At 34.7% G+C, this 23825-nt stretch overlaps 1 protein-coding gene across 3 annotated transcripts in view; it reads left to right on the forward strand.

The window, feature by feature from the left end:
* Positions 1-23825, forward strand: part of LOC116172205 (cell adhesion molecule 2-like) — a 124136-nt gene that overhangs the window by 35232 nt on the left and 65079 nt on the right. For 2 of the 3 annotated variants that reach the window (XM_031489367.1, XM_031489364.1), the window contains exon 2: positions 3808-3877. In XM_031489367.1, coding sequence (XP_031345227.1) covers positions 3808-3877 — 70 coding nt within the window. Of the gene's footprint in view, positions 1-3619; positions 3664-3807; positions 3878-23825 lie in introns of those variants that run through there. The other variant, XM_031489366.1, reaches the window with a different exon arrangement.

Genomic DNA, 23825 nt, shown 5'->3' on the forward strand with positions numbered 1-23825 from the left:
AATACCTATATAGAACAGCTAACTTGTCCGCCATTTTGGAGCTTGCTACTGGAACTGTCAATTGACGTTTGCATTTCCTGCATGTATTTTCTTACTATTCAAAGAATAAAATCTTTTAACACTGATTACTTTTCAGCTAGAAAGTAAAAACTATACAAGCTAAATTCTATTCAACTTTCTCGCCTTTGGTTAGTGATAGGCGATTTCGTCAAATCGTCACAAGCCCAGAGAATGTAGTTACGTAGCAACAAAGGGGGACATTTTCGGCTATATGCGTTAATAAACTAAAATCCTTACCTCACCGCTTCGAGATTTTTGCATCTGACGATAGCGTCCCATCTATACGATCTATAATGAGTTTGGTAACTGGGGAGGCACCCAAAATATCGGTGGAATCGATTACTTGCTACTTGCCCCTTGATTATACAAAGTTAACCCACTTCATGTACAAAGCCTCTTCTAAGAGCAGTAGGTCAGCGGATCAGTACTTCTGACCAGCAAACACGAGTAGACTGCTGACCCGACCCGATCTGCAAGCCGGGGCGCAGGTCAAATTGAGCCAATGGATCAAGCCGAGTCCTCAAGTCAGAAGTACTGACAAGTAGGCCCACTTTTCCGCTACAAGTTGTGACCCATGCGGACCCGAGTGACTCACAACCTCACTCCACATCCATGATGCATGTGAGTAAACGCAATCAACTAATTTACTATACCTACCAACTTTGCTGTAATGCTAATGAGTAAATCAATTATACTACATTTACCCGAAAAATTTAATAAGAACAAATAACCGTTCAGTAGATGGCTTTCACCGTTGAAAACTTCAATGTCTTTACGTAAATAATCCATGCACAATCTCGTCCAGCATTACTTACACAATACACATACAAATTTCCAGTTGCATCTAAATTATATGTGTTCGAAACTCTGACCGCAGTATTGTTAACCAATTTACAAGATAACTTTAGGAGATATATGACTGCGTAGGGCAATATTTTACCAGATCGGTCCTCAATTTGGGTCTTAAACTTAGAGAGCTGGAAATGTATCGGTTGAGATGCAAATTGAATTGCCGGAATATATCTATTGTTTATTGACGGAACGAGTTGTAAACACCCCTTCTTTTTCTTTTATTGTTTTCATTTTTTTTTTATTCGGAGCGGATAATAACTCTCCTCGCAAATATTTGATACTTGTAAACTGCAGTTTTAACGTAATACTCTTGGAAATTTAGAGCGAACTTTTGAAAACGTGAAAGATGAGTATACACTTACATAATACATTATATACTTCCTTCTACCATTTCAAATGATTGATTAATACAAGTTGTGTTTTAAGATTTCGTATAACGTCAAATTGTTTATAAAATTTATGTTCTTTGTAAAGAAGTGATTGAACATTGGCGATGATTCATGTTATTAGGAAACTTCTGTATTGCAATAACTAACACGAGTCTTTACCTTTATAACTTGAATTGAACGAGAACGGCATAACATGTTTGCTTCGCTAAATTCATTTATTAGATATAAGTACCAAAAACTCATATAGCTTCCAACGCATGAAGAAGTTCAAGTTTGTGAACTATTTTCAATGGGTGCTGTTTAATTAAAACCAAAATTGCAGTGTTCTAACTTTGGAATAGGCACAATTTTACTTTATTATATTTCGAAGGAAAATCAAGCTTTTACATGACAGTTCGACAGAGAAATACCGACATAGGTCAGTTCAGCCAAATGGGGTTCCTTCTTTTTAGCTTATAGAAGAATCCCTGTTCAACGTACGTAATACATTTGGCGGTATTGATGAATTTTTAATTAGAGAGATGTTACAGATTTCTAATCCTGTTTGCTCATTGTGTATCATAGCCCTTCTCTTCGTTTGATTGATTCATGATTCATATATCCTTGAAAATCTGGATGTTTTCTTGGCAGAATGAAATCGGGTGCTGGGAGTTAAAAACAGTGGTTGGAAACCTAGCCGATAACCTTTGTGGTTATCGGGTTTATTTTAAATTTCAATTATAAACTGCTACTGTTAAGAGTACTTGAGGCAAAAATAGAAGTAGGAGTATAGAAATCATTTTTTGCGTCGGTGATAATAGTCAAATTGCGCCAATTCGTGTTGGTAGTTTTGTCACTTAGTTGCTTTTTGACGTTTGACTTTTGCCCCGGACTTTGCGTTGAACATTTGAGTTTCCATTAGAGAGACTGCGTAAAATACGTCGGTACGCCGGAAAACCGTTTTGTAACCGTCGCTTCCACGCAAAATGAAGAAATATTGGTTACACGTCCTCACTTGCTGTAACTCTCTATTACCTCTATTACCTTTCATGATTAAAGGTCGCTTAAAAATGTTACGCAAATTTTTCTAGCTGTTATGTTTGCTGGATCTAAAAGTTGCGATAGAGATAGATGGTAGATCAATATGCAGGGTGGTCATTTGTAGCGCCTGACGATGGGATTTCTTATGTTGAAAACTAATGTTGGTCAAATTGGGGTAAAGTTAAATTTAAATCCGACTCAATAATTGAAACCACTTGTGGGATAAGATAACTCTTTCAGTTACAATAATTATAAAGAACTAAATTATGCGTTTTAATAATTCTGTATTAAAAAAAAAACGAGTATACCTACTTGAGAAATGGGCGGTTTAGACTATGACAGACCATTCGTTTCTCCTTCTTCATCGCTCGATCTTACTATGCACCAGACTCCAAGAATACTAAGCTCGATTTCTCGGTACGAGGCTTCGTTGTGACCACTCGTATTTGAAACAATGAGTTGTTCTACACTAAATTTTGCTCCCATTCTGATCATTTTCGAATACATTGTTTGGTAGTTACGTTTTTGTTGCCACTATCCAAAATATGTTGCCACTTCATTAATAGTAGGTACTACCACTACCGCATTTTAGTACCTACTGTTTACCCCCTCCTCCAACTTCAACCCATCCTTTTGGCTACTATCTAAAAAAATTAAATTCGTCCGTGCTTACTACAATAGTTTAAAATTTTTAGCGTCGAGTTGTTAAGCTCGCTCATTCGCTCGCTCGATAGCTTTATGTCCATCGATTTAAAAGAGAGCAATTGGACCGATAACGATGAAATTTTGCCGGCTTTATCAAATTTGTAGATCGGAGTTTGTGAATTGGCAATGTACAGATCAGTATTTCATTAGAAACGTTAGTTTTCCCGTGACAGTCTTCACAGTATTTGTTTACGTCTCCATATTTTCGTAAATTATCGATCTCACGAGTTATCTAACTCAACATAGATTAGAACCTGCACACCTACACTATATAGCAGAACGCATTTAGTGAAAATTTGAAGTCTCTAGTTATTGTAATTGCTGAGGTTTCAGCCGGACAGCCAGCCAGCCAACCATAGCAAATGCATTTTTTTCCAAAATAAGCTAAAAATAAAGAAAGCCATTTTTAGATCTCCGTTCGTTATGAACCGGTATCATATCAAATGTAGTGTCATCGCTTTGTCACTTTTGATTATATATCGTCAGGGTGGCTGAACTCGTGCATCTTCTAGTGTTAGCATATTCAAATCAGGTTCAAGTAGTCATAGAAACAACAAATAAATACCGCGGCAATAATACATTCTTCAAAAATTGTACAACTTCAAAACGGAAAGAATTGAAAGTGAACCCTTTAAAGGTACCCGCCACTGACTACGGTATGATTGGCAACTTTCGCATAGCAAATATGATATAAGAAGCGCAAAGTTGATCTTTTGACCTTAAGCATTATCGCCTATATGTAACAGGTATTCTACTATCTAATCAAATCCGTTTATTTCAGGTTTTGCGTTTCGTCAGTGCGTACCGTTTCGTTCGTGCTGCAATGGGAGATCGAGCCAAAACCGATAAGGGTAAGTGTATACTTTATAATTAGGGTATTAACGACTCAGAAACTAAAAACACAGCAACTAAGTTTATAAAAAAATGGATCACGTCTATTGGGATACAATAGTGAAGACATTTTTCAAAAAATTTAATTGCGAGTAATTACTTTTTTTTTATATTTAAATTGTACCTGTAACGTAGTATCATTGTATGTACACCATACAATGGTAGCATCAAAGATAATTGTATGACCATAAAATAACAATTATGTGAGATTTTTAACTGAAATTTGACTTCGTACGGCGTGAAGTAACCACCCAAGAAAGTAAAATTACTGATCATAGTGGTAAATGTGTTTTTTATACAAGTGTAACGCGACTATCGACTTTCTTTTTATTATCTTCGCATAAATTTCGGACCAAATGTTAACTTCTCTGCCTCTTTTCCGCTTCTCTGTCTGCTTTGATTTCTGTATTTGTGGTGACTAGCCGTTTATATACCTACAACAATACCATCATACTAATAAAAAATGTTCCAAAACCCACTCGTGGGTATTGCCGCGTAACACAAAGTATTGAAACGATGCATCGTCATCGAAAGCACACAAAATGTCGAATCTGCATATTGAAGTACGTCCACGTCCAGAGAAAGAGAGGGGTTAAATAAGTAAAATAAAGTTTCAAAGAACTTACCACACATAAGAAAGTTGGCTATGAGCAGTCTGTGCAGTCCCTGCGCATGTCCACATAATTTTTACCATGTGCGAGATGATTGCCTTTACTAGAAGCATCTGTGGTTAAAATTTCAAAGAAATATCTCCATAAATAAGAATGTTGGCATTGCGCAGTCACTGCGCATGCCCACATAATTTTTACCATGTGCGAAATGTTTGCCTTTACTAGAAGCATCTGTGGTTAAAATTTCAAAGAAATATCTCCATAAATAAGAATGTTGGATTGCGCAGTCACTGCGCATGCCCACATAATTTTTACCATATGCGAAATGTTTGCCTTTACTAGAAGCATCTGTGGTTAAAATTTCAAAGAAATATCTCCATAAATATGAAAGTTGGCATTGCGCAGTCTGCGCAAAATATGGAGTTAAATGAAACTGATCGAAATGGGCAAATATAGACCATAACAGCTATCAATTAGCGAAAACCCGAAGTCTCTAGGTGGCCCAGGGGCCGAGATCTCGATGGAACGGACGGACGGACGGACGGACGGACGGACGGACGGACGGACGGAAACACGAGCACATAAGCTTTACCTCAACTTCGTTGTGTTACGCTAAAAATTACTGTTTACTATGGACGAGTGAAAACTTACGTTTCGTGCTTGGGAAACAATATAATATATTATAGTAGGGGAGCTAGCTCGAAATCCACTGAACGAGAATGATTCATTCATTACAAAAACGAGATCCGTGCAAGTGATTTTTTGAAAGACACAATATTAAAACCATTTATGCTCTATATGTGCTAGAGTGTCTGTGTTTCATTTTCAGAAATAAATTTCAATTTTCACGAAATTCCGATGACCACCCATATGATATAACACTAGATTTGAAAACAACTTCTTTTTATCCATATCAAAAAATAGAGTACCTACAATGATACCTCATATTTGCATGGGTGTAAGATTCTACAACGCTCTCCCAGAACACGTAAAAACAATTTCGATATATTATAAACATTTAAAAAAAAAGTTTCTCATATCGTCACTAAAATGGCTTTGTATTCGCTGGATGAGTTTTTTATCAATGTTTTGTTTTAAAATTTTATTACTTGTTAAATCTTTTACACATATTTTTAACTTTTACGCGATATCTCTATTTTATTTTTTATATATTTAATATTATATTCGTATATTTATTCAAATGATTATAATTTATGTATATTTTACGCCACATGGCACAAAGAAATAAAAATCAATCAATCAATCATTTTGCCCTATCAGAGTATGCTAAAATCGACCGTCTGCCGCCTCAGGACATATTAGTTAAGGACCAATTCTAAAAGGTTGTTTTTCGAGAAAATAAGTTATACACCTAATGAAAACGTTGATAATAGATCTTAAAAAAATCGTGAACATTTGATAACACCGTAAAAAAACAATTCTTAGTCGGTTTTTTACGAAGTTTCTACGAATATAACTAGGTTACGGTTGGATAAATGAAGCTGATTTTTTTACAGACTAATGATAGGTACAGCCAACGACTATGACAGTGTTTCTTTTTTAAATTTTTTCTCTAATTATAAGATATCTTATAATGATAAGATAATAAGATGTTGTCGCCTGTACCTTTTATAAAATTCGGCCATTTCATGGAGGGATCGATAGTATTTCCAGCCGACACAGAGTATTCGATTGTTTGCATCCAAAAATTAAAACTGTAAAGTAATTGTGCGGCTTGCGATAAACTTCTAATGAAACCACTCACGGCTGGTTCGGATACGATTTAGTAGAACTCGTGTAGTTAGCCACTCTTAATTATCATTACTTAATTTGACCGATTCAAATTTCCAAATTGGGTAGCCCAGTAATGCCCATTGTTACCTGGAATTTCGAGTCATTCGCATCAGGCCTGCGATAATGAAATAAACTGCACGCCTTCGCAGCTTTAATGTTCGTTTTAAATTAACATAGGAAACCAAAATCATCTAATTTAACAAAGATGAAATCGTAAAATATTAATTGTTCCCTTGCTTCCGCAAGCTGAGAGCTGTCAGATGCTACAAATATAATTAACATATCTCTACAGGAACAATTATAAAACGGAATACACGGCAACTGGTTTCTTTCTTTCTAGAAATTAAAGCAGGTACTTCCTACCTTCTACAAAAATATTAGGCTTGACAGGATGTTACATGGTCCTTACATATTGATAATGTGTGTAAAAACTGCGAAACTGTTGCTACTCACTAAATGTTTTAAAAAATCTTTGCTTCTCACCCTGTATCATTCGAATTTTAACTCGCACATTAAGTCTAACATAATAAACTGGGGTGGAAATGCTCAAGTACAACGCGTACTGATTCTACCGAAACGCGCGATTAGAACCATCTGCAATGCAATTCAAAACTTGTTGCCCATCATATTTCAAAGAATTAAATATATTGACAGTAGATAGGCACATTTTTGAAATATGCTGCTTCAGGTATAAAAATAAATCTCGCTTTACTAAATCCTGACATAATTCTAACATCCGACACGAAACTAATTAAAACCCCTTAAACAGACACAATTAAAAATATTCCTACCTTTAGGGAGTTTAAGTTGACCTTAACAAAAAAATTCTTACTCCAACATACATAAATAACAAATATTTTTACTAGTTTTGGTTATTGTTATATTTATACATTTTTTTTTATATTGTTAAACTACCTACGTTTAATTGTGTTGTATTTACATGTTAATCTGGTGTTTTTTTATATAATTTTTTATGATAAATATTGCGTACTTATTCTCTATAGATTGTACTAACAATATAAAATATACAATACAGTACCGTCTGTCTCCAACTCCTAAAAGAAATAAAGTGTTACTTACATCATCAACGTTAGTATATTTAATTTGATTTTTTACATACAACAATAACGTGTTTCTTCTTTGTTCTATTAAAACAAAATCGCCTTACAATAAAAAATGATACTTTGTAACTGTAAATTACCCTTATTTTTAAATAGGTAGTTAATTCGTAAAGCGAAAAGAAAGGGTTCCCATTAAAAAATTAAGTCATCGAATTTTGACTTACTGATAGGGTCTTACCTTGTCTGCATTAAAGAAGGACACCTATTTTCTGAAGGGGTAAACTTTCCAAAAATTTAAAAATATTCATTTATCATCAAAAGCCGTTCGATTTTGTCGTACCGATTTACATTAGTTTCTCATGTAACAATATATTCGGTTTTGTTCTTGAACACCTTGCATGTACAACGTGTCTACTTTAACGATGCCTCGCGTGTGTCCACATAATGCGTTTCGAAGTGATTTTTCGTCAATCCGATTTTGCTCATCCAAAAACCATTCCGAGGAGGCGATATATTATGATGTCGATTTCCAAAGATCGAATGAAAGGCCTTTTCTTAGCTTTCCCCTTGCCGTGTTAACAGAAATATAATTTTACAAAGAAGCTTTCCAGGCTAAAGACATTCGTTTTTTAATAATTAAAAATATAGGGTAATTTAAAATACCTACCAACTTTATTTCTGAACAGCTTGCTACGAAAAACTGCATAGATAATTTGGGTAGATTGGAAACTTTTACAAGTACCTTCAACTTACAGAACTAGGAAATTTTTGTACGGGCACACTGTGCTTTTACTTAATTTGAAGTGTTCCGTCTCAAAGCAGTTTCCCAAAGTTACTCCAATTAATTTTATAATTAAATAGAAATGCGGCGATTTTCTGAGTGGTCTAGTTAAAGTTCATAAAGTATGTATACCCAAGAAGCATCTAACTTTGCGTTTCAAAATCTGCAGCTGCAGGTCATTTCGCTATACCATGACCGATGTAGAAGCGATTGCACTTCTTACATCAGTCAAGGGAAGTGACAGAATTATGAAATCAAATTTGGAATATAACCGCAACCGTTAAATTGGACTATGATGGTTTGTAGTACGTAAAACGTACATTAATTACCATAACAAGCAACCTAACTAACTGCAGATCCTCTTGAGGGCTCGTAAAGCCTAAAGCACCACAGAAGGTCCGATATCTCATGAGAGCACCGGACTGTGTAAGTTCAGGGTCGGAGAGTGTGTAGGGCCTAAGGCGAACTATTATCATGAACTAAATTATAATTAAAATACCTATACGGAGAACGAATACTGTTAACCGTTATTTAGGAAGGTATCATGCCCTTTGTCTAAATCTTCCGAATAGACGAATAATGAGAAGGAATTTTCTTCTCGCTCAAGATTTAAGATGCAATCCCACATAATAATAAAGAAACTTCTTAATGAGCTATAATTATGTAACCCCAGAGCGTCTTGTGTACCTCACAAAATTAGTATTAATATGGCAAGTACGCCATAACAAAAGTTTGTAATTTCTTTTTATTGCATAAAAGCATCCCATAGTAAAGTGGGGATAATAAAGCAAATGTAATTTTGAGACATTAAAATCTCATTTGTATTTACTCAAAATTTCAAATTCTTTTCCTTGTTATTACTCGTAATAAATATTTCATTATGTTTTTATGAAAAGCTTCGAAATGTTGCTCTTGTTTATCCATATACAGGCGGTACCTACTTGTATATATTTAAAGCACCCCAGTCACCGGCGAGAACTTTCAACGCTGCGCAATTTCCATTAAAAAACGTATTCTTCAGTCACGTTCGTAATTTATGTTTTTATGATAACACAAAATTAAAAGTTATTCATGACGTGAATCCAGATTACGAGCGCTACAATATTCTGTCAGATTGATTGACTTCATACACTTACAACGATTCTCCCTCGCGGGCCGAGATTGTCCCGTTGAGACTCTAATCTGAAACCTTTGGAAGCAGTACAAGGGAAAAGGGTTGGAAGTTACAGAACGTTATGCAAATTTATTTAAAGTGTATCATATCTTTTATCGCGTCTATATTATGGTCTGCATCGGGGATCGATCGCTCTTTGTCACCGCAGTATTGGAAAAAAGACGTCGTTCATTTCGCTTTTAAACTTTGGAAAAGGATTCATTAGATTTTTTATAGACGAAGTTACTCGACCAAATTTTTTAAATTCTGTTTGAAATAAATTTGTTTCATGTTTATAATCTTAGACATTGGTCTTTTTGGTTTTTCGTTATTTTAAACTACTTATACATTAAGATTTTCAAGAAATTTTGTAAACACCTATTATCAGTTATATAATGCATATATCATCATAATTATACAGGATGTAGCACCTAAGATCCCATGGATCATAACTCATTTACCGGTACTGTACTGTTGTGAGAATTGGACATCTTTTGCTTTATCATGGCACACTTGGGTTCGGAAAGAACGTTTTTTTTCGATTTGGTTTTTCTCTGAAATTTTCTTGTGAAATGTGTGGTTTTCTTTATATCAGTGGAAAATTTTTAGTTTTGGCTACCCAGAGGTATAATTTGTTCAGGCGTGTTCCATTTAAAAAAATGCAAGTTTGATACGCCACTGGAATACAGCACCTAATACAGCGGTAATTGTGTACAATTTTGGTCTAAGACTTTTTTCGGTATCTTTTATGGTAAATGAGTTATGATCCAAGGGATGCTACACCCTGTATTTGTACAAATTTATAATTATGTTGTACAAGTACAGGGCGTTCCAAATTGCTTGTTTTCGACGTTTTTTGGGAATATTTTGCGAACTAAAAGAGCACTAAAAGAGTGATGCGATTGGCCCTTTTCGCAGTTACTTTTCAAAGATTCCTAGATTGACTATATCAATTTTGACGTATGACTTGCGCGAACGTGGCCACAGCGCAAAAGCCCAAAAATGCAATAAAACGTTTTTACTTTATAACTAAGTTATTTGTAGGAATGTCACAAAAGTAGAAAGAATAAAAGCTACGTAATAATAGTCTCTTAGTAGGGGGTACTTTTAAATTTTCCATATTCTGTTTAGTTTTTAAAATAATAGCAGTAAATTTATTTCTACTTTTTTGATATTCCCACAAATAACCAAGTTATACTTTTTATTACATTTTTGGAGTTTCGCGCTGTTGCCACGTTCGCACAAGTCATACGTCAAAATTAGCATCGTCAATCTAGACATATTTGCAAAGTATTTCCGAGAAGTGCAAACCGCATCTCTTTTAGTTATATCCCCCCAAAAACATCGAAAACAAGCAATTTGGAACGCCCTGTACTTGTACACGATATATAAATTCATAAACATAAAGTTAAAAAAATATATGAGCACTTAATTAGGAAAAAATAGTGTGCTATGCTATCTATCAGTTTAACTGGAATCTGGAATATCAAAGACCGTCCCTTAAACTATTTACTGTTTTAACATCCGACTTTGTAATAATATCTGCAGCTAGTAGCTATGTTATCAATCTCATCTCCGTTTACAATTATATAAATTTTAGCAGTAGTAGTGGAATTGCAAATAAATATAAAGAAAGGATTCATCCCTTATTTATACTGAGCAGCAGAAGATGCAGCAAATGGTCTCAAAATAATGTATTCATAAGTTCAGTAATATAAAAAAAACGTCAAATATCGTCTAGACCTAGACTGTCAGCACCAATTTTAGTCATATTCAAAGTGATATTTTGCTCTTATAATCAAAATGACCCTATACAGAAAGCGGACTAATCTGAATAGAATGAATTCCTATCCCAACTTCAAATTCAAAATTGTGTGGCAAATAACGGCCACGATCAAATTCCATAAATTCCGAAAAGAATTACCTAAACAAATTATGAACACACCTGAAGCAAACGGATCAATAAAATTAATCATCATTCTGTATGAGACATCTATCTGGGTGGCTAAAGGGTTCGAATTACACGATTTACACGAATGGACACTTACAAAGTTTATTCTAACACAAAAATCAAATTAATAACAAAATGCTACCAATCAAACTGGACTATAACAAAGTCCGTTTTCACACCCCGCATAAGCGTTCGACAACAATTTGCAAATCAATGAAATCTTAAACTACTTACAGTTTCCTGTTAAAAATCCGGGCAAAACAATTTGCGACAGAGAGCAAACGCACCCATAATCTTAGCACACTACATTTTTAGCGCATCCTTGGAAAAAATACGCTATTATATTCGTTATGGCTGACTGGCTGGCTGTCCGGCTGAGATTGAGAAATGTTATAAACTTTACTTGACAAACAACTATAACTTTATCAAAATTACGCTAAAAAGGCAACCTTGCCACAAAATCTAGCACAAAAAGCCCTCCTTCTAAAACCAACTTCAGTCTTTAAAATTACTCTCTTACTTTCCAAAATTTGCGCCTGATCTCCGATAACATTTTTCTACGAAAACACTCAGTTTATTGCCCATTAAAACGCATTCTTATCGCCAATAAATTAAATTAACCTTTTAACAAAAGTAATGAAAGTGCCCAATAATTTAAACAGAGGGACACAAATGATTTAGCAAAACAAAATTGATAACAAAAATAAACGATAAATTGACCTACATTTAACTATTCTACGAATCAATGTATTAAAAGGAAAAACAAACCACTTGGATACAACTAGAAACGCAATAATCATTTTGTGTTTAAATGACTCCACCAGAATAATTAAATAATTCGAGGAGAAAATTTTACTAACAAAAATAATCCGTCATTAATTCAGTCGTCTGGACTGATCAACGTCCACATTGACATTGTTTACATAGCAATATACAGGGTGTTACATACAAGTATGTAAAAAAAATGGATGGTAGAGGGGATCAAAACAAACACTTTTTCCAAATAAACCGACGGTCCAACGTTTTGTTTGGGAGCCACCCTTAAGGAAATGGTAAAATTTGTATTCTTTCTTTAATTTTTCGGAGATATTTTTTTGAAATTTTAACCATTCTTTTGGAAAGTACTGATCAATGCATAGAAAATACGCTAAAGTTATTCAGAAGAATTGAAATTGTGATGTGAATTTCGAATTAATCACATCAACCATCTTATTTTTTATGGACGTCCATTGGATTTTTACGTCACTTAATAGACAAAAAAATTACAAAACCAGTGGTACTAAACACTCTTAACACTATGTAAACACTTATTGAAAATCAATTTTGAATGTTTGCCTTTTAGGTTAAACGGAAATTAACTAAATTAGTTTTGTACACCGTTATGTTAATTTTTCAAATAAGATCGCAGTGGCTCGCCCAAATATTTTGAAGCGCCCCCCCACATAAAATCTCCCCTGTTCTACCGCTGCTCTATATAAAAATAAGCTGTGGTAACTACACTCCAACAGGAAAAATATGCATTTTGGCGCCGATGACCTATAATCACGACGTTAGAACACATTGCGAAAATTAAAAAAATAAAAGTCTACCCTTGAACGTGATCCCATTACATGTTTAAATGTATCCTCTTATGCTATAGGTACTTGTTTGGATAGATATACATCCGCCAATGGTTCTTTGGTTATTGAAAGGCCTACATTGACCATTTTTAATCCAAGTACTAAGAAGATTTCCTTCTCATTACTGAAAACGACACTAAGACCCTATCTGGCATGTACGTGGGGAGATACCTCTAAATTGACAACCTTTTGTCTTTTGCGGTTGCTGCCTTTGGAACACTCCGCAAGAGTTGTTTTGCATTTGCTGCTCGTCATAAGCAAGAAATTCAAAATTCTTTATCAGTGGGTATTTATTGATTTTCTATTTATAGAAAAAATCAGAAGTGACCACCTTTGATTTTAAAACGAAAAACGTCTTACACATCGTCCGTTAACAGAGAAGCATCGTTCCTTTGCAAAAAAAAATGGTTTTCCGAAAATAACTGCTATACTCAATGGGCTCAAATGGTAAAATTTAACCAAATTACGGTGAAGCGTATAAAGAAATTGTGCACAGTCACTTTGGTTTTGTAGATAAAAATTGTTCATCTTTATTGCGTAGATTGGCAGGTAATATTAATTCTGACTGAGATGGGACGTCCTTCCGAATACTTAATATACTAATCCTGTCTCAAGCGCCGCATTTGTTTCCAGATCCATAATTACAGTAGACTCGTGCACTTCTCTTTTGATAAAGGATTGAGCAATGGGCGTCTCATTTCCTTTGGATAATGAGGACTTTTGGAAGCACAGCTGTATCATGTCTCTAGAACGATCTGCGTCAAAATTAGGACGGTCTATAGACTGGTTGGAGGTGGATGTAGCAAGTACAGAATTTAGTATACCACAATAAGCAGAAAAAGTTTGCCCACACATTTTCTAGAACAAAGCTCATTCCCGATGCATCGCAAGAGCACAGCAGTATGCAAATTTTTCAAAAGGTTGTTAAAGACAATTTAGTGCGCTTGTCCTTTACAAACTGTATCAAACGTTCTCCCGTTAACCTCACGTTGATTTTTTTGCTCACATTTTTATCTCGGAAGCTTGTAAGAGCTCGGGGATTATTTTACGTGTATAAGTATTCCCTTTTCATTACAGAGACGCGCAATATAAGAAGTAATGCAAACATTAAACGCGTATAAATTTCGGAATATTGACCTTTTTTTTACTTTTGCTGAGTGGTTGTCGTGAACTACTTATAGCGAGAAATCCACACTCCACATACAGATAAAACAATGGAACTTTTATGTTACCCAGGCAATAAGCATTTATTCATACGTACCCTTCACATGTGCCAAGGCGTGCCACATGGTCGATTAAGTACAATTAGCACCCTGCTGTAATATTGAAATAATTTGACACTACCGAAGCCGCTTTGTCTCTCTAAAAACTCGTTTACCCTTGCAGTTGAATAGGAAGTAATTTCAAAATACAATTTCATGCCCATCTTACAATTTTCTCTTTTACGAGAAAAACAAAAATTCTACATACATTTAAAAGCGGTTGTTATTTTGGTGTCGTCTGTACAGGCTTAACTCAAATGTTCCTTTTAAACGCTAATGTAAATTCAGTTAGGTACCATAAAATTTCATCGATTTCTTTCCAAATTCATTATGGCATTGATTCTTTGGTCACAGTTTAGATTCCAGCATTGAGTAATTTGTTGTATTTTGTGTTTGCCTATTTCCAATTTCCTCACCTCTACTTCATTTTATTCTTCTTACGGCCGTTATACGATAATAGTTGTCAACTACTTTACTCAATGGAGATAAACCGGATTCCATTGTTTAGGATTTACTTTAATAATTAAGTATCGGGAAATAAGAACAAATGGTCGTTCCATCGGTACTTTTTTGCCAAATTTATAAACAATTCTCTTGGTTTTTGTCGTTTGATTACTTTGTGTTTATAGAATAAAATCATACAACTTTCATATTTGTATACATCTCGATGTATAACGTTTAATCAAAGCAAATTGTGTGTATCGCGTGTAAACCCAACGAGGCTTACCCTTGTATAATTTCGGTAGAATTGTAGGTGTGAATATAAAATGTTGGTGGGTAATATTATGAGTAAAAGCGAATTGAATGTCCTTTATTGACAAAAAATTATTTTTCGCAAATTATTTAATAAAAAAGTTGTTAGCAATTTTGAATTTATTAAAATTAGTTTAATACTTTTACGTATATTGTTCCACATTCGCTCACCCGGGTATTTCCAAGCGCCCTGTAATATATCTTTCAAATAATTAGAATAATTTGCCAATCTACGGTTGAATAAAAGGGTTTTATAATTTTTCCTGTTATGTATTGTTTCAATTTTTATTAACGTTAAATGTGGTAATACATTGGGATTAAGAGCAATTCCGATCATGTTATTTGATTGCGAAGTCGATTTTGTATTGTATCAGAATTATTTGTTTAAATAATTGCCTTGTTTTGTTTAATTCATTGTAAAGAAAGTGCGTGCTATAAAATTAGATTTAAACATCTGGAAATTATTTGTGTAGTAAATAGTATATTAAGATACAAGTGTATAATCAAGTCTTTAAAGCACGCGCAACGAGTTTAAGGGCACGACGCAAAGCGGAGTGCCTTTAACGTTGCAAGTGCTTTAAAGATCAATTATACACGTATATCTTATAGTATTTTTTATTATACCTGCAGTATAATTTAAAAATAGGAAATACAATGAAATCATATTGACGTTATACTCGAATACATGTTTAATTAAGTGGGCTGGGTGTTCGAAATTCCACGATTGCCATGGAAATGTCACTTGACGTTTGCTTATAAAAATCATCGTCTTTGTGAATTAAACGATTTCCGTTGAAAAAGATAATACACCGTCCATTAAATCGATTGTTGTAAAATCTATACAAAACAAACGTTGGTAGGTGTAAAATCCAACTCCAGTAAAGCCTATTATAAAGAATATGAAAAGTTGTTTCCATGGATGAATAGGAAGTTACTTACGATTACCATTACAGTCTTAAATGCATCCATAATGCTGGCATATTAGAAGGAAATGTCAAAGGTATTTAAATCTTCTATATTTTGGTGCATTCATTCAAAACTTTAAAGCAATGCTGCGATTAAAAAGTGGAACAAATTTGGAAGCATACCGTAAATTACGCGCGTTTGTGAAAGCTTCAACCAAAGGATAGGTACAAAAGCCAAAGAAATGTTCTGCATTTACAGAAAGCGACCTAAGAGGATTTTTTATTTTATTCAGATGACAGTTTCAAAAGTCATACTTGAAGTATCGTTACTTAGAGCACGTGTGCTATAAAGGCCCTTTTTCGCACGCATTTGAGTGTTTAAAACGGAGATTGTGATTCAGGTATAATAAAAAAATAAAAGTATATCTCATGTTTTTCTCCGGTCGTAGACAGGAACTGTGATCGCTGCGTATACGCTAATTAAATTTCAATAGGAGTGCATGTTATCGCCCAGTAGGCAGATGTTAATTCTGTCGAAGGCGCATTATATTGTTAAGGAAGGAGGAACGGAAGGGAGGCAGGGGAAAAGGTTTTAAATAAGTGAACCGGCCGGTCGTTAAATAACGCCTTTTGTAGTTCAAGCGTTTGTTTGGTGGTGTTTTTTTTGTTGGCAGACGTGAATCTAGTTTTTTGATCGTTGAAATGTAGTACGGCAAAACAGTCAGGTTTGTCATTGTCGAAACTTTTTGAAGCAACAATCAGTCTTGATTAATTGTGAAAAAATCAGTTGTAGTGTAATATGAGATTTATCTAATACCATAAATCGGTTTAACTGAAAGCGTATTTTCCCGCTTTCGCAAAAGTTAAATCGGAGTGTAGTGGTTATCGAGCGTTTGTCGCTTAAGAAAAGGTCTTCAAGTTATCAGTTAAAGGGAGTTTCTCCACCATCAAAGGGCCAATGCTATAATTGTAATTACTACGAAGTCAGTGTCGTTTAAGTCGAAGTTTGAGTAAGTTCTGAAGTATCATTTTGCGTCTGTTTCTATGAAAATCGCAGTTACGGCCGCGGATTTTGAATTAATTGACACTTAGGTGCCTGTAAATGGTTAGTTTTGTGTTATGATTTAAATGACAATTCAACTCATGTATAAAAAATCGCATAAGCCGCAGTGAAATTGTCACTTTGACAGCGGCAAAAGTTACCTGCAACTTTTCCAGCGACAAATGCACTAGTGGTTTTTTCACTTATTCATTTTCGAACCAATTATCGCATTATCCTTTCCCATATGACTAGTTTGACGTCTGTCAATAATTGATTAGTTTGGTGAATTTCTTGTTCGTTAAATTGTCCTGCCGAATTACACTCGAGGTTTGTATTTAAACCGAGTAAATTTGGGTTGTGGCAATTCAAATCTGTTTCCTTTTAGCAATTGGACTCGAAAAACTGTCAACCTAAAAATGCTCCACCTGCGGTGTCGCATTTTTATTAGTTGACAGTTTTTCTCGTCTAATTGCTAGGCAACAGATTTTCATTACCTAAACAACCCAAATTTACTCGGTAAAATACAAACCTCTTGTGCAATTATAAGTGACAATTCAACTCATGTATAAAAAATCGCATAAGCCGCAGTGCAATTGTCACTTTGACAGCGGCAAAAGTTACCTGCAACTTTTCCAGCGACAAATGCACTAGTGGTTTTTTCACTTATTCATTTTCGAACCAATTATCGCATTATCCTTTCCCATATGACTAGTTTGACGTCTGTCAATAATTGATTAGTTTGGTGAATTTCTTGTTCGTTAAATTGTCCTGCCGAATTACACTCGAGGTTTGTATTTAAACCGAGTAAATTTGGGTTGTTGCAATTCAAATCTGTTTCCTTTTAGCAATTGAACTCGAAAAACTGTCAACCTAAAAATGCTCCACCTGCGGTGTCGCATTTTTATTAGTTGACAGTTTTTCTCGTCTAATTGCTAGGCAACAGATTTTCATTACCTTAACAACCCAAATTTACTCGGTAAAATACAAACCTCTTGTGCAATTATAAGTGATAATTGCACGTGTGGTATTTCAGCGATAATTTCACGTGTGGTATTTCAGCGACAATTCAATGCGAATATTCAATGACATTTGTCAAACTTCCACCAGTGAAATGACGCGAAATTTTGTCGTATTAACCGGAACATTCTTCTTAGTTTGTTAATCAATTTCGACAACCGACTTATCACCACATCTTTTAATTTAATCACTCATAACGAATTAGCTTGGAGCACAAAAGTTCGAATAGAATCAATAGCAAAATGAAAAGCAACTTCCATAATTTATTTTGACGTTTATTGTTGTCATGGAAATACATTCGCGTGGGTAATTATGCTTAATTTTTCTTTTGATTCATTGAATAGTCCTCCGAATACCATTCGTAGTCGAAGTATTTGTAGATTATTTTTGAGCTGCTGCTCCACTCATGCTAGTTACGCTTTTTAATACCACTCGCGCAAGCGCTCGTGGTATTAATCAGCGTAACTAGCATTCGTGACAGCACCTCAAAAATATTCGACAATACTTCGACTACTTATGGTATTATATATGAATATTACACATAGGGGTATAACATGGAACGTTAGACCAGCGTAGACAGATCTTGGATGATGGTAGAAGAAAATGTGGAGCAGGACACTATAGAATGGGAAGTGCAAGATCTGAGGAAGCTAGAATTGGCAGACTCAAAACCAAAAAAAAAGGCACAATAACGAGGACAATAAAACAACCAATTGACCCACTAGGTCGCTATAAATATATATTATTATTATATACACATTACAAAGATTAGTGTTACTGAATTAAAGTAATTGAGATTGCTCTTTCGACATGTGAATGGTAAAAAACTCAATTTATTTTTCAGTAAAGCATTTCCGTACGTATATTCCATTCAACGCGCACATAAAAATAGCAATGAATGTTCACACCAATACTTTTTAGATTTATAGGAAGCGATCCTGGCGGATAGTAGATTTTAGTGTTACTTTTGTTGCTTTATTATTTAATGATCCACATCCATGAGAAGATAACAGAGTTAAACACTCATTAACTACTTTGCCATTATTCCCTCGGTACCTTCGTAAAATGCATGCCTGCCATTTCTCGCTCGAATAATTCCATTCACAATGCGAAAATTGCGACGACATGTGAAGTGCATTGTCCTAAATCATGCCTCGTTACTGCACAATTATCTACCTATTAATTTTTACGTTAACTTCATGGGACAAATGGATTGTACCGATTGCGACACGGATATTTATTGCGATATTGGCACTAAAATATTAAAGGGATTTCTGTTGGTGCTCTTGTTGTGTTCATAATATATAGAGCTTGTCACTACTTTGATCTGATTCCAATAAGATCGCGTGGAAAAGCTTCTAACCTGACAAGATTCCGTCAAGCAAGAATTTGAATTGACGGAATAAATGGGCGAATAAAACGACACGCAAATATTTTATTTTAGTAACATCATCCAGACAAGTAATATTGCAAATAAATACAATAAAGCATTTTATTTTATCTTATATGAGATCTCATTTTTAATATCGCTTTTTATTAACAGCGATTCCATTTTTAGTTTCATGTAGATAAAACCCCCATCGTCTTATTTTTCTCTGTGGCGCCTTCTCCATTATTGAAATACGTTTTTCCGTTTTGTAAATCGACACTAGCAATACCTACCGATGACTTGTTTGGTAGTTTATTACGGATGCGGTCTGCTCAAATGCGAATTGAACGTAGTATGGAAAGTTGACGATTGAAAAATTGATTTGGATATGAGAAGGTCTTCGGTTATTTATACAGAAACTGCAATCTGGAAATATAGTTTCACCTGACATTTGAAAAAGGACGACAAGAAAACGTTTGCTTCCTTCGTTCACAATCTACAATCGTTATTTCTTCTTAGGACAATTCGACTTGATATGTCCAAATGTACGACATCTATAGCACTTCACAGTTTTCTTGAAGTCACCAGACTTTGGTTTCCCAACCAATGCAGCTACTTCATATTTACGGAAGTATACTTCTAAATCTTGAAACAACTGTCTTGACATAGTCCCTGGCAGAGCTGGACAGACTACTTTCAAAAAGTATTTGAATACTAAAATAGTAAATACTTTAGACAAATCAAAAGTATTTGAATACTAAATACTTTTACGTCCAGCACAAGCAAATACTCTATACAGATACTTTGAAAAGTATTCAAATACTTTCAAAAATAAGTATTCAAATACTTTAGAATGTATTCGAATACTTTCAAAAGTATTCGAATACTTGCAAAGGTATTCGTATACTTTCAATAGTATATTACATACCGAGGTGGGAAGTGTTTCATTACTGTCAACAACAGGCGCAAGACTGGAATGAAAAACGTCCACCGAGTGTATGTATACTATTTTATTCACAATCTACCTTGTAATATAACAAATTCCATATTTAATTGGATTAGGATACACTTCACTTCTTCCATAATTTTAATGGTAGGCTTTGCATATAAAAAATTGAAAAACTGTTGACATTTTCAGTTCCCTTTTGTGCAGGCGGTGCATTATTTTAAATAAAAATGTCATCAGATAGTGATTGTAGTGTTTTGGAAAGCACCCCACCTGAACTTAGAGCGGCTGCCGCAAAATTGTCAAGTAATTTGTTGCCGATAAAGAGTAAGTCCAGATATGAAAAAACATATGTCAGTTACAAGAATTGGTGCGCTCAAAAAGGAGCAAAGAATTTTTATTCCGAAAACGTGGTATTGGCTTACTTTAGTGAAGTTGGGGAAAGTAAAAAACCTAGTACATTATGGTCAACATATTCCATGTTGAAAAGTACTCTTAACATTAAACATCAAGTTGACATCTCGAAGTTCGCTAAATTGATAGCATACTTGAAAAGGAAAAATGTTGGCTATGTCCCAAAAAAGTCATGTGTTTTTACAAAACAAAATATCGATGACTTTTTAAAAAATGCTGCAAATGAGTTCCTGGCCCAGAAGGTAAGCATAACTGACGGTTAATATCTTGCATTTTTACTTCTATGCGTATAATATTTTAGGTTGCATTAATCATTGGCGTTTCTGGTGCCTGTAGAAGCGATGAATTGTTTAAGCTGAAAATATCCGATATTAGCATTTCTGATAAGATCGTTGTTGCCATACCTGATACTAAAACATACAAATCTCGAGCATTTGTAATCATGAATGCTAGTTGGATCGACATTGTTAAACAATATATAAATTTAAGGAAACACGTGAATAGTGAAAGGTTTTTCTTTCAAGTACGGCTTGGGAAAGTAGTCAATCAACCCTATGGCCATAACTCAATAGCCAAATTTCCCCAATTAATTGCTACCTATTTGCAATTGGAAGATCCAAAGGGTTTCACTGGACACTGTTTTCGCAGAACAGCCGCAACCTTGTTGGCTAATTCTGGAGGAGATGTTCTGCAACTAAAGAGATTGGGCGGATGGAAATCAAGTACTGTGGCTGAAGGTTATGTTGACAGCTCTTTAGATGGTCAAGTGAAAATCGCTGATATGTTGTCCACCAACAATTCGATTCCAATTCCTTGCAACAGCACTTCATACTCCCATATTGATCCATCAACTGCATCAGAAAACACAGAAGAAAACGTTTTAACTGTAAATGCTACAAATCCAGTTACAATGTTAACAAACACTAAAAGTCCTAAGAAAACTGTGTCTTACGCTTCAAATCAAGAATTTCAATTTTCTAATCAGAAATTGCAGCAAGGTTTGTCCTTAAATATTAGAGGCTATGATGATCAGGCAACATTTAATTTTCATTTTCATTACTCTAATTCCACCAACGACAATGAAAAACATTGAGCGAATTAGTTGCTAAACTTGAATTTATGCGGTTCAGTAAAATGTGTATAGTTATTATCAAAATAAAAAGTAGTTTGTTGTCGTTTTATTTAAATTGTCATCCAAATAAACGCAGAAGTACGAATGGAGACTACCTCAAGAGCAATCTACTTGAAAATCAATCGCAATCACAAAACACCAGCGTGAGCTTAATACTGAAATCAAGTCGGCATTGGCGTGCAGGTTGGGAAGTACTTTGCCGACCTCAAAAGGGGTTCGCAAAAGATGTCAAACAATTGCTCACTTTCAAACTTCAAAATAGTTGGCAATTGACATATTACATATATGATTGTGAATAAAAGTATTCTAATACTATCAAAGGTATTCGAATACTATAAAAAGTATTCGAGTACTTGACACTCAAATACTTTAAAAATTCAAAAAAAAAGTACAAGATATAGCAGGTACCAGGCCCTCCAGACGTTTCTTATATCAGTTATATCCTTAAGAAAACGTGTACACCTTTCTGAAATTAATCCTAGCGATTTTGAAATAGATCCTTTTCAGTCCGTCCGTTTGTCCGTGTGCACGATAACTTCTTTAGAAACGTGCGATCGCTTTGAAAATTGGTACACATGGTCTTAAGGATATAAGAAAGGCCCCTAATTGTTTTTAAGTTACGTAGACTCTCGGGTCAAAAAGTTTCACTCCAGGATCGTTCGGTATTGAGTTGTATCGGATTTTTATATTTGAGTTTGTGATAATGGAAACTTCTCCTAAACATTTGTAAATAGTTCTAAGTATTCGAATACTAAATGTTTGCGAAAGTATTTGAGTTACAAATACAAATACTGCTTTCATAAAAGTATTTAATTACAATGTATTTGAATACTTTAAAGTATTTGACTACAAAAAAGTATTTACAAAATCGAATGCTGCCCAGCTCTGGTCCCTGGTAATTTCTATACCTGAACTCTCCATTCCCAAAATAATTGGTTGCCTCTTTACAGTGGTATGTGCAAGGAAATGGTAGATTTGGTACCATTAAACTGACATGACCCAAAAATGATTGCCTTAAGATGATTTGTACACTTATAGAATTTCTGAGGTCAAAAATAGCGCTAAAGATCACTAGCAACATTACTAAACGCAGAAAGACCACTCGCCGTTCTTTCAGAAACAATACCTACGTATCTGAACAAATAAAATCAGATTCGTTGTTCATACCAGGAGAAAAAACATCTCCAGGGTTTAAACCTTGTAACGGGAGCTCTCTAGATTTTTATTTAATTCGATTATTTCTTAATTTTTTCTTTTATCATGAAAGTGCACCCGTTTTTCTAAGATTTTAGTAGTTGGACCGATTTTTTTTTAGTTTTTTTTTTCGTATTAAGGGGTGAATTTCGTTAGAGTAGCTTAGTGTTAGGGAGGGTGGTTCCATTAGAAGTTAGATATTGTTTTTATTTATTTATTTTTAAATTTTATTATTTTTAAATGTCTTAAACGTATTAGGCGCTCTTTATTATGTAAGTCGAGGGCTACAGCAAATTTTATTTGGGTGGTAGCTCAGGTTAGGTAATAATAAGTAATAATTGGTGGGTTAGGAAATCCCATTCGTAGATTTGTTTAAGTAGGTAGTGGGAGAAGAGCTAATTGCTAGCAAACAAGAGGGCAATTGGTGGGCAGACCTGGTCCGTCCGTCTGTCGGTCCAAAATCGAAGTTTTGTAAATCATAAAATTTAAAAAAACACGCAAGTTATCAGTACGGAAGTTTCGCGAGTCTAGTACGTGACGCATCGTAAAATGAGAGAAACCGTATTAGTGACAATGTTTTTTCTGTCACTTCGTCCAGCAACCGCTTTTTCAAGCCAGTTGATGCTCAGCTGTCGAACAGTTTATTATCTTTCGGGCTGATCTCTACGGCTTGTTGCGCAGTTTCTCCAAAAATACACTTGGCAGCTTTCCGACGGATGCGTACTAGAAATTTACATCGGCCTTCGTCTTCTTATTGTTTCAAAAAACGGAATAAGTGCCGCCCAAACGTAGAATTAAACTCTGTCAACTTATTACCTAACGGGCGACCCAGCTCGATTATGCTTTTGAACTTTCTGTCCGTCCGTCTGCGTATACGATACTCGCGAACGGTTTCGAATTTTCC

This window comes from Photinus pyralis, unplaced genomic scaffold (genome assembly GCF_008802855.1).
Source record: "Photinus pyralis isolate 1611_PpyrPB1 unplaced genomic scaffold, Ppyr1.3 Ppyr1.4_LG5, whole genome shotgun sequence".
NCBI lineage: Eukaryota > Metazoa > Arthropoda > Insecta > Coleoptera > Lampyridae > Photinus > Photinus pyralis.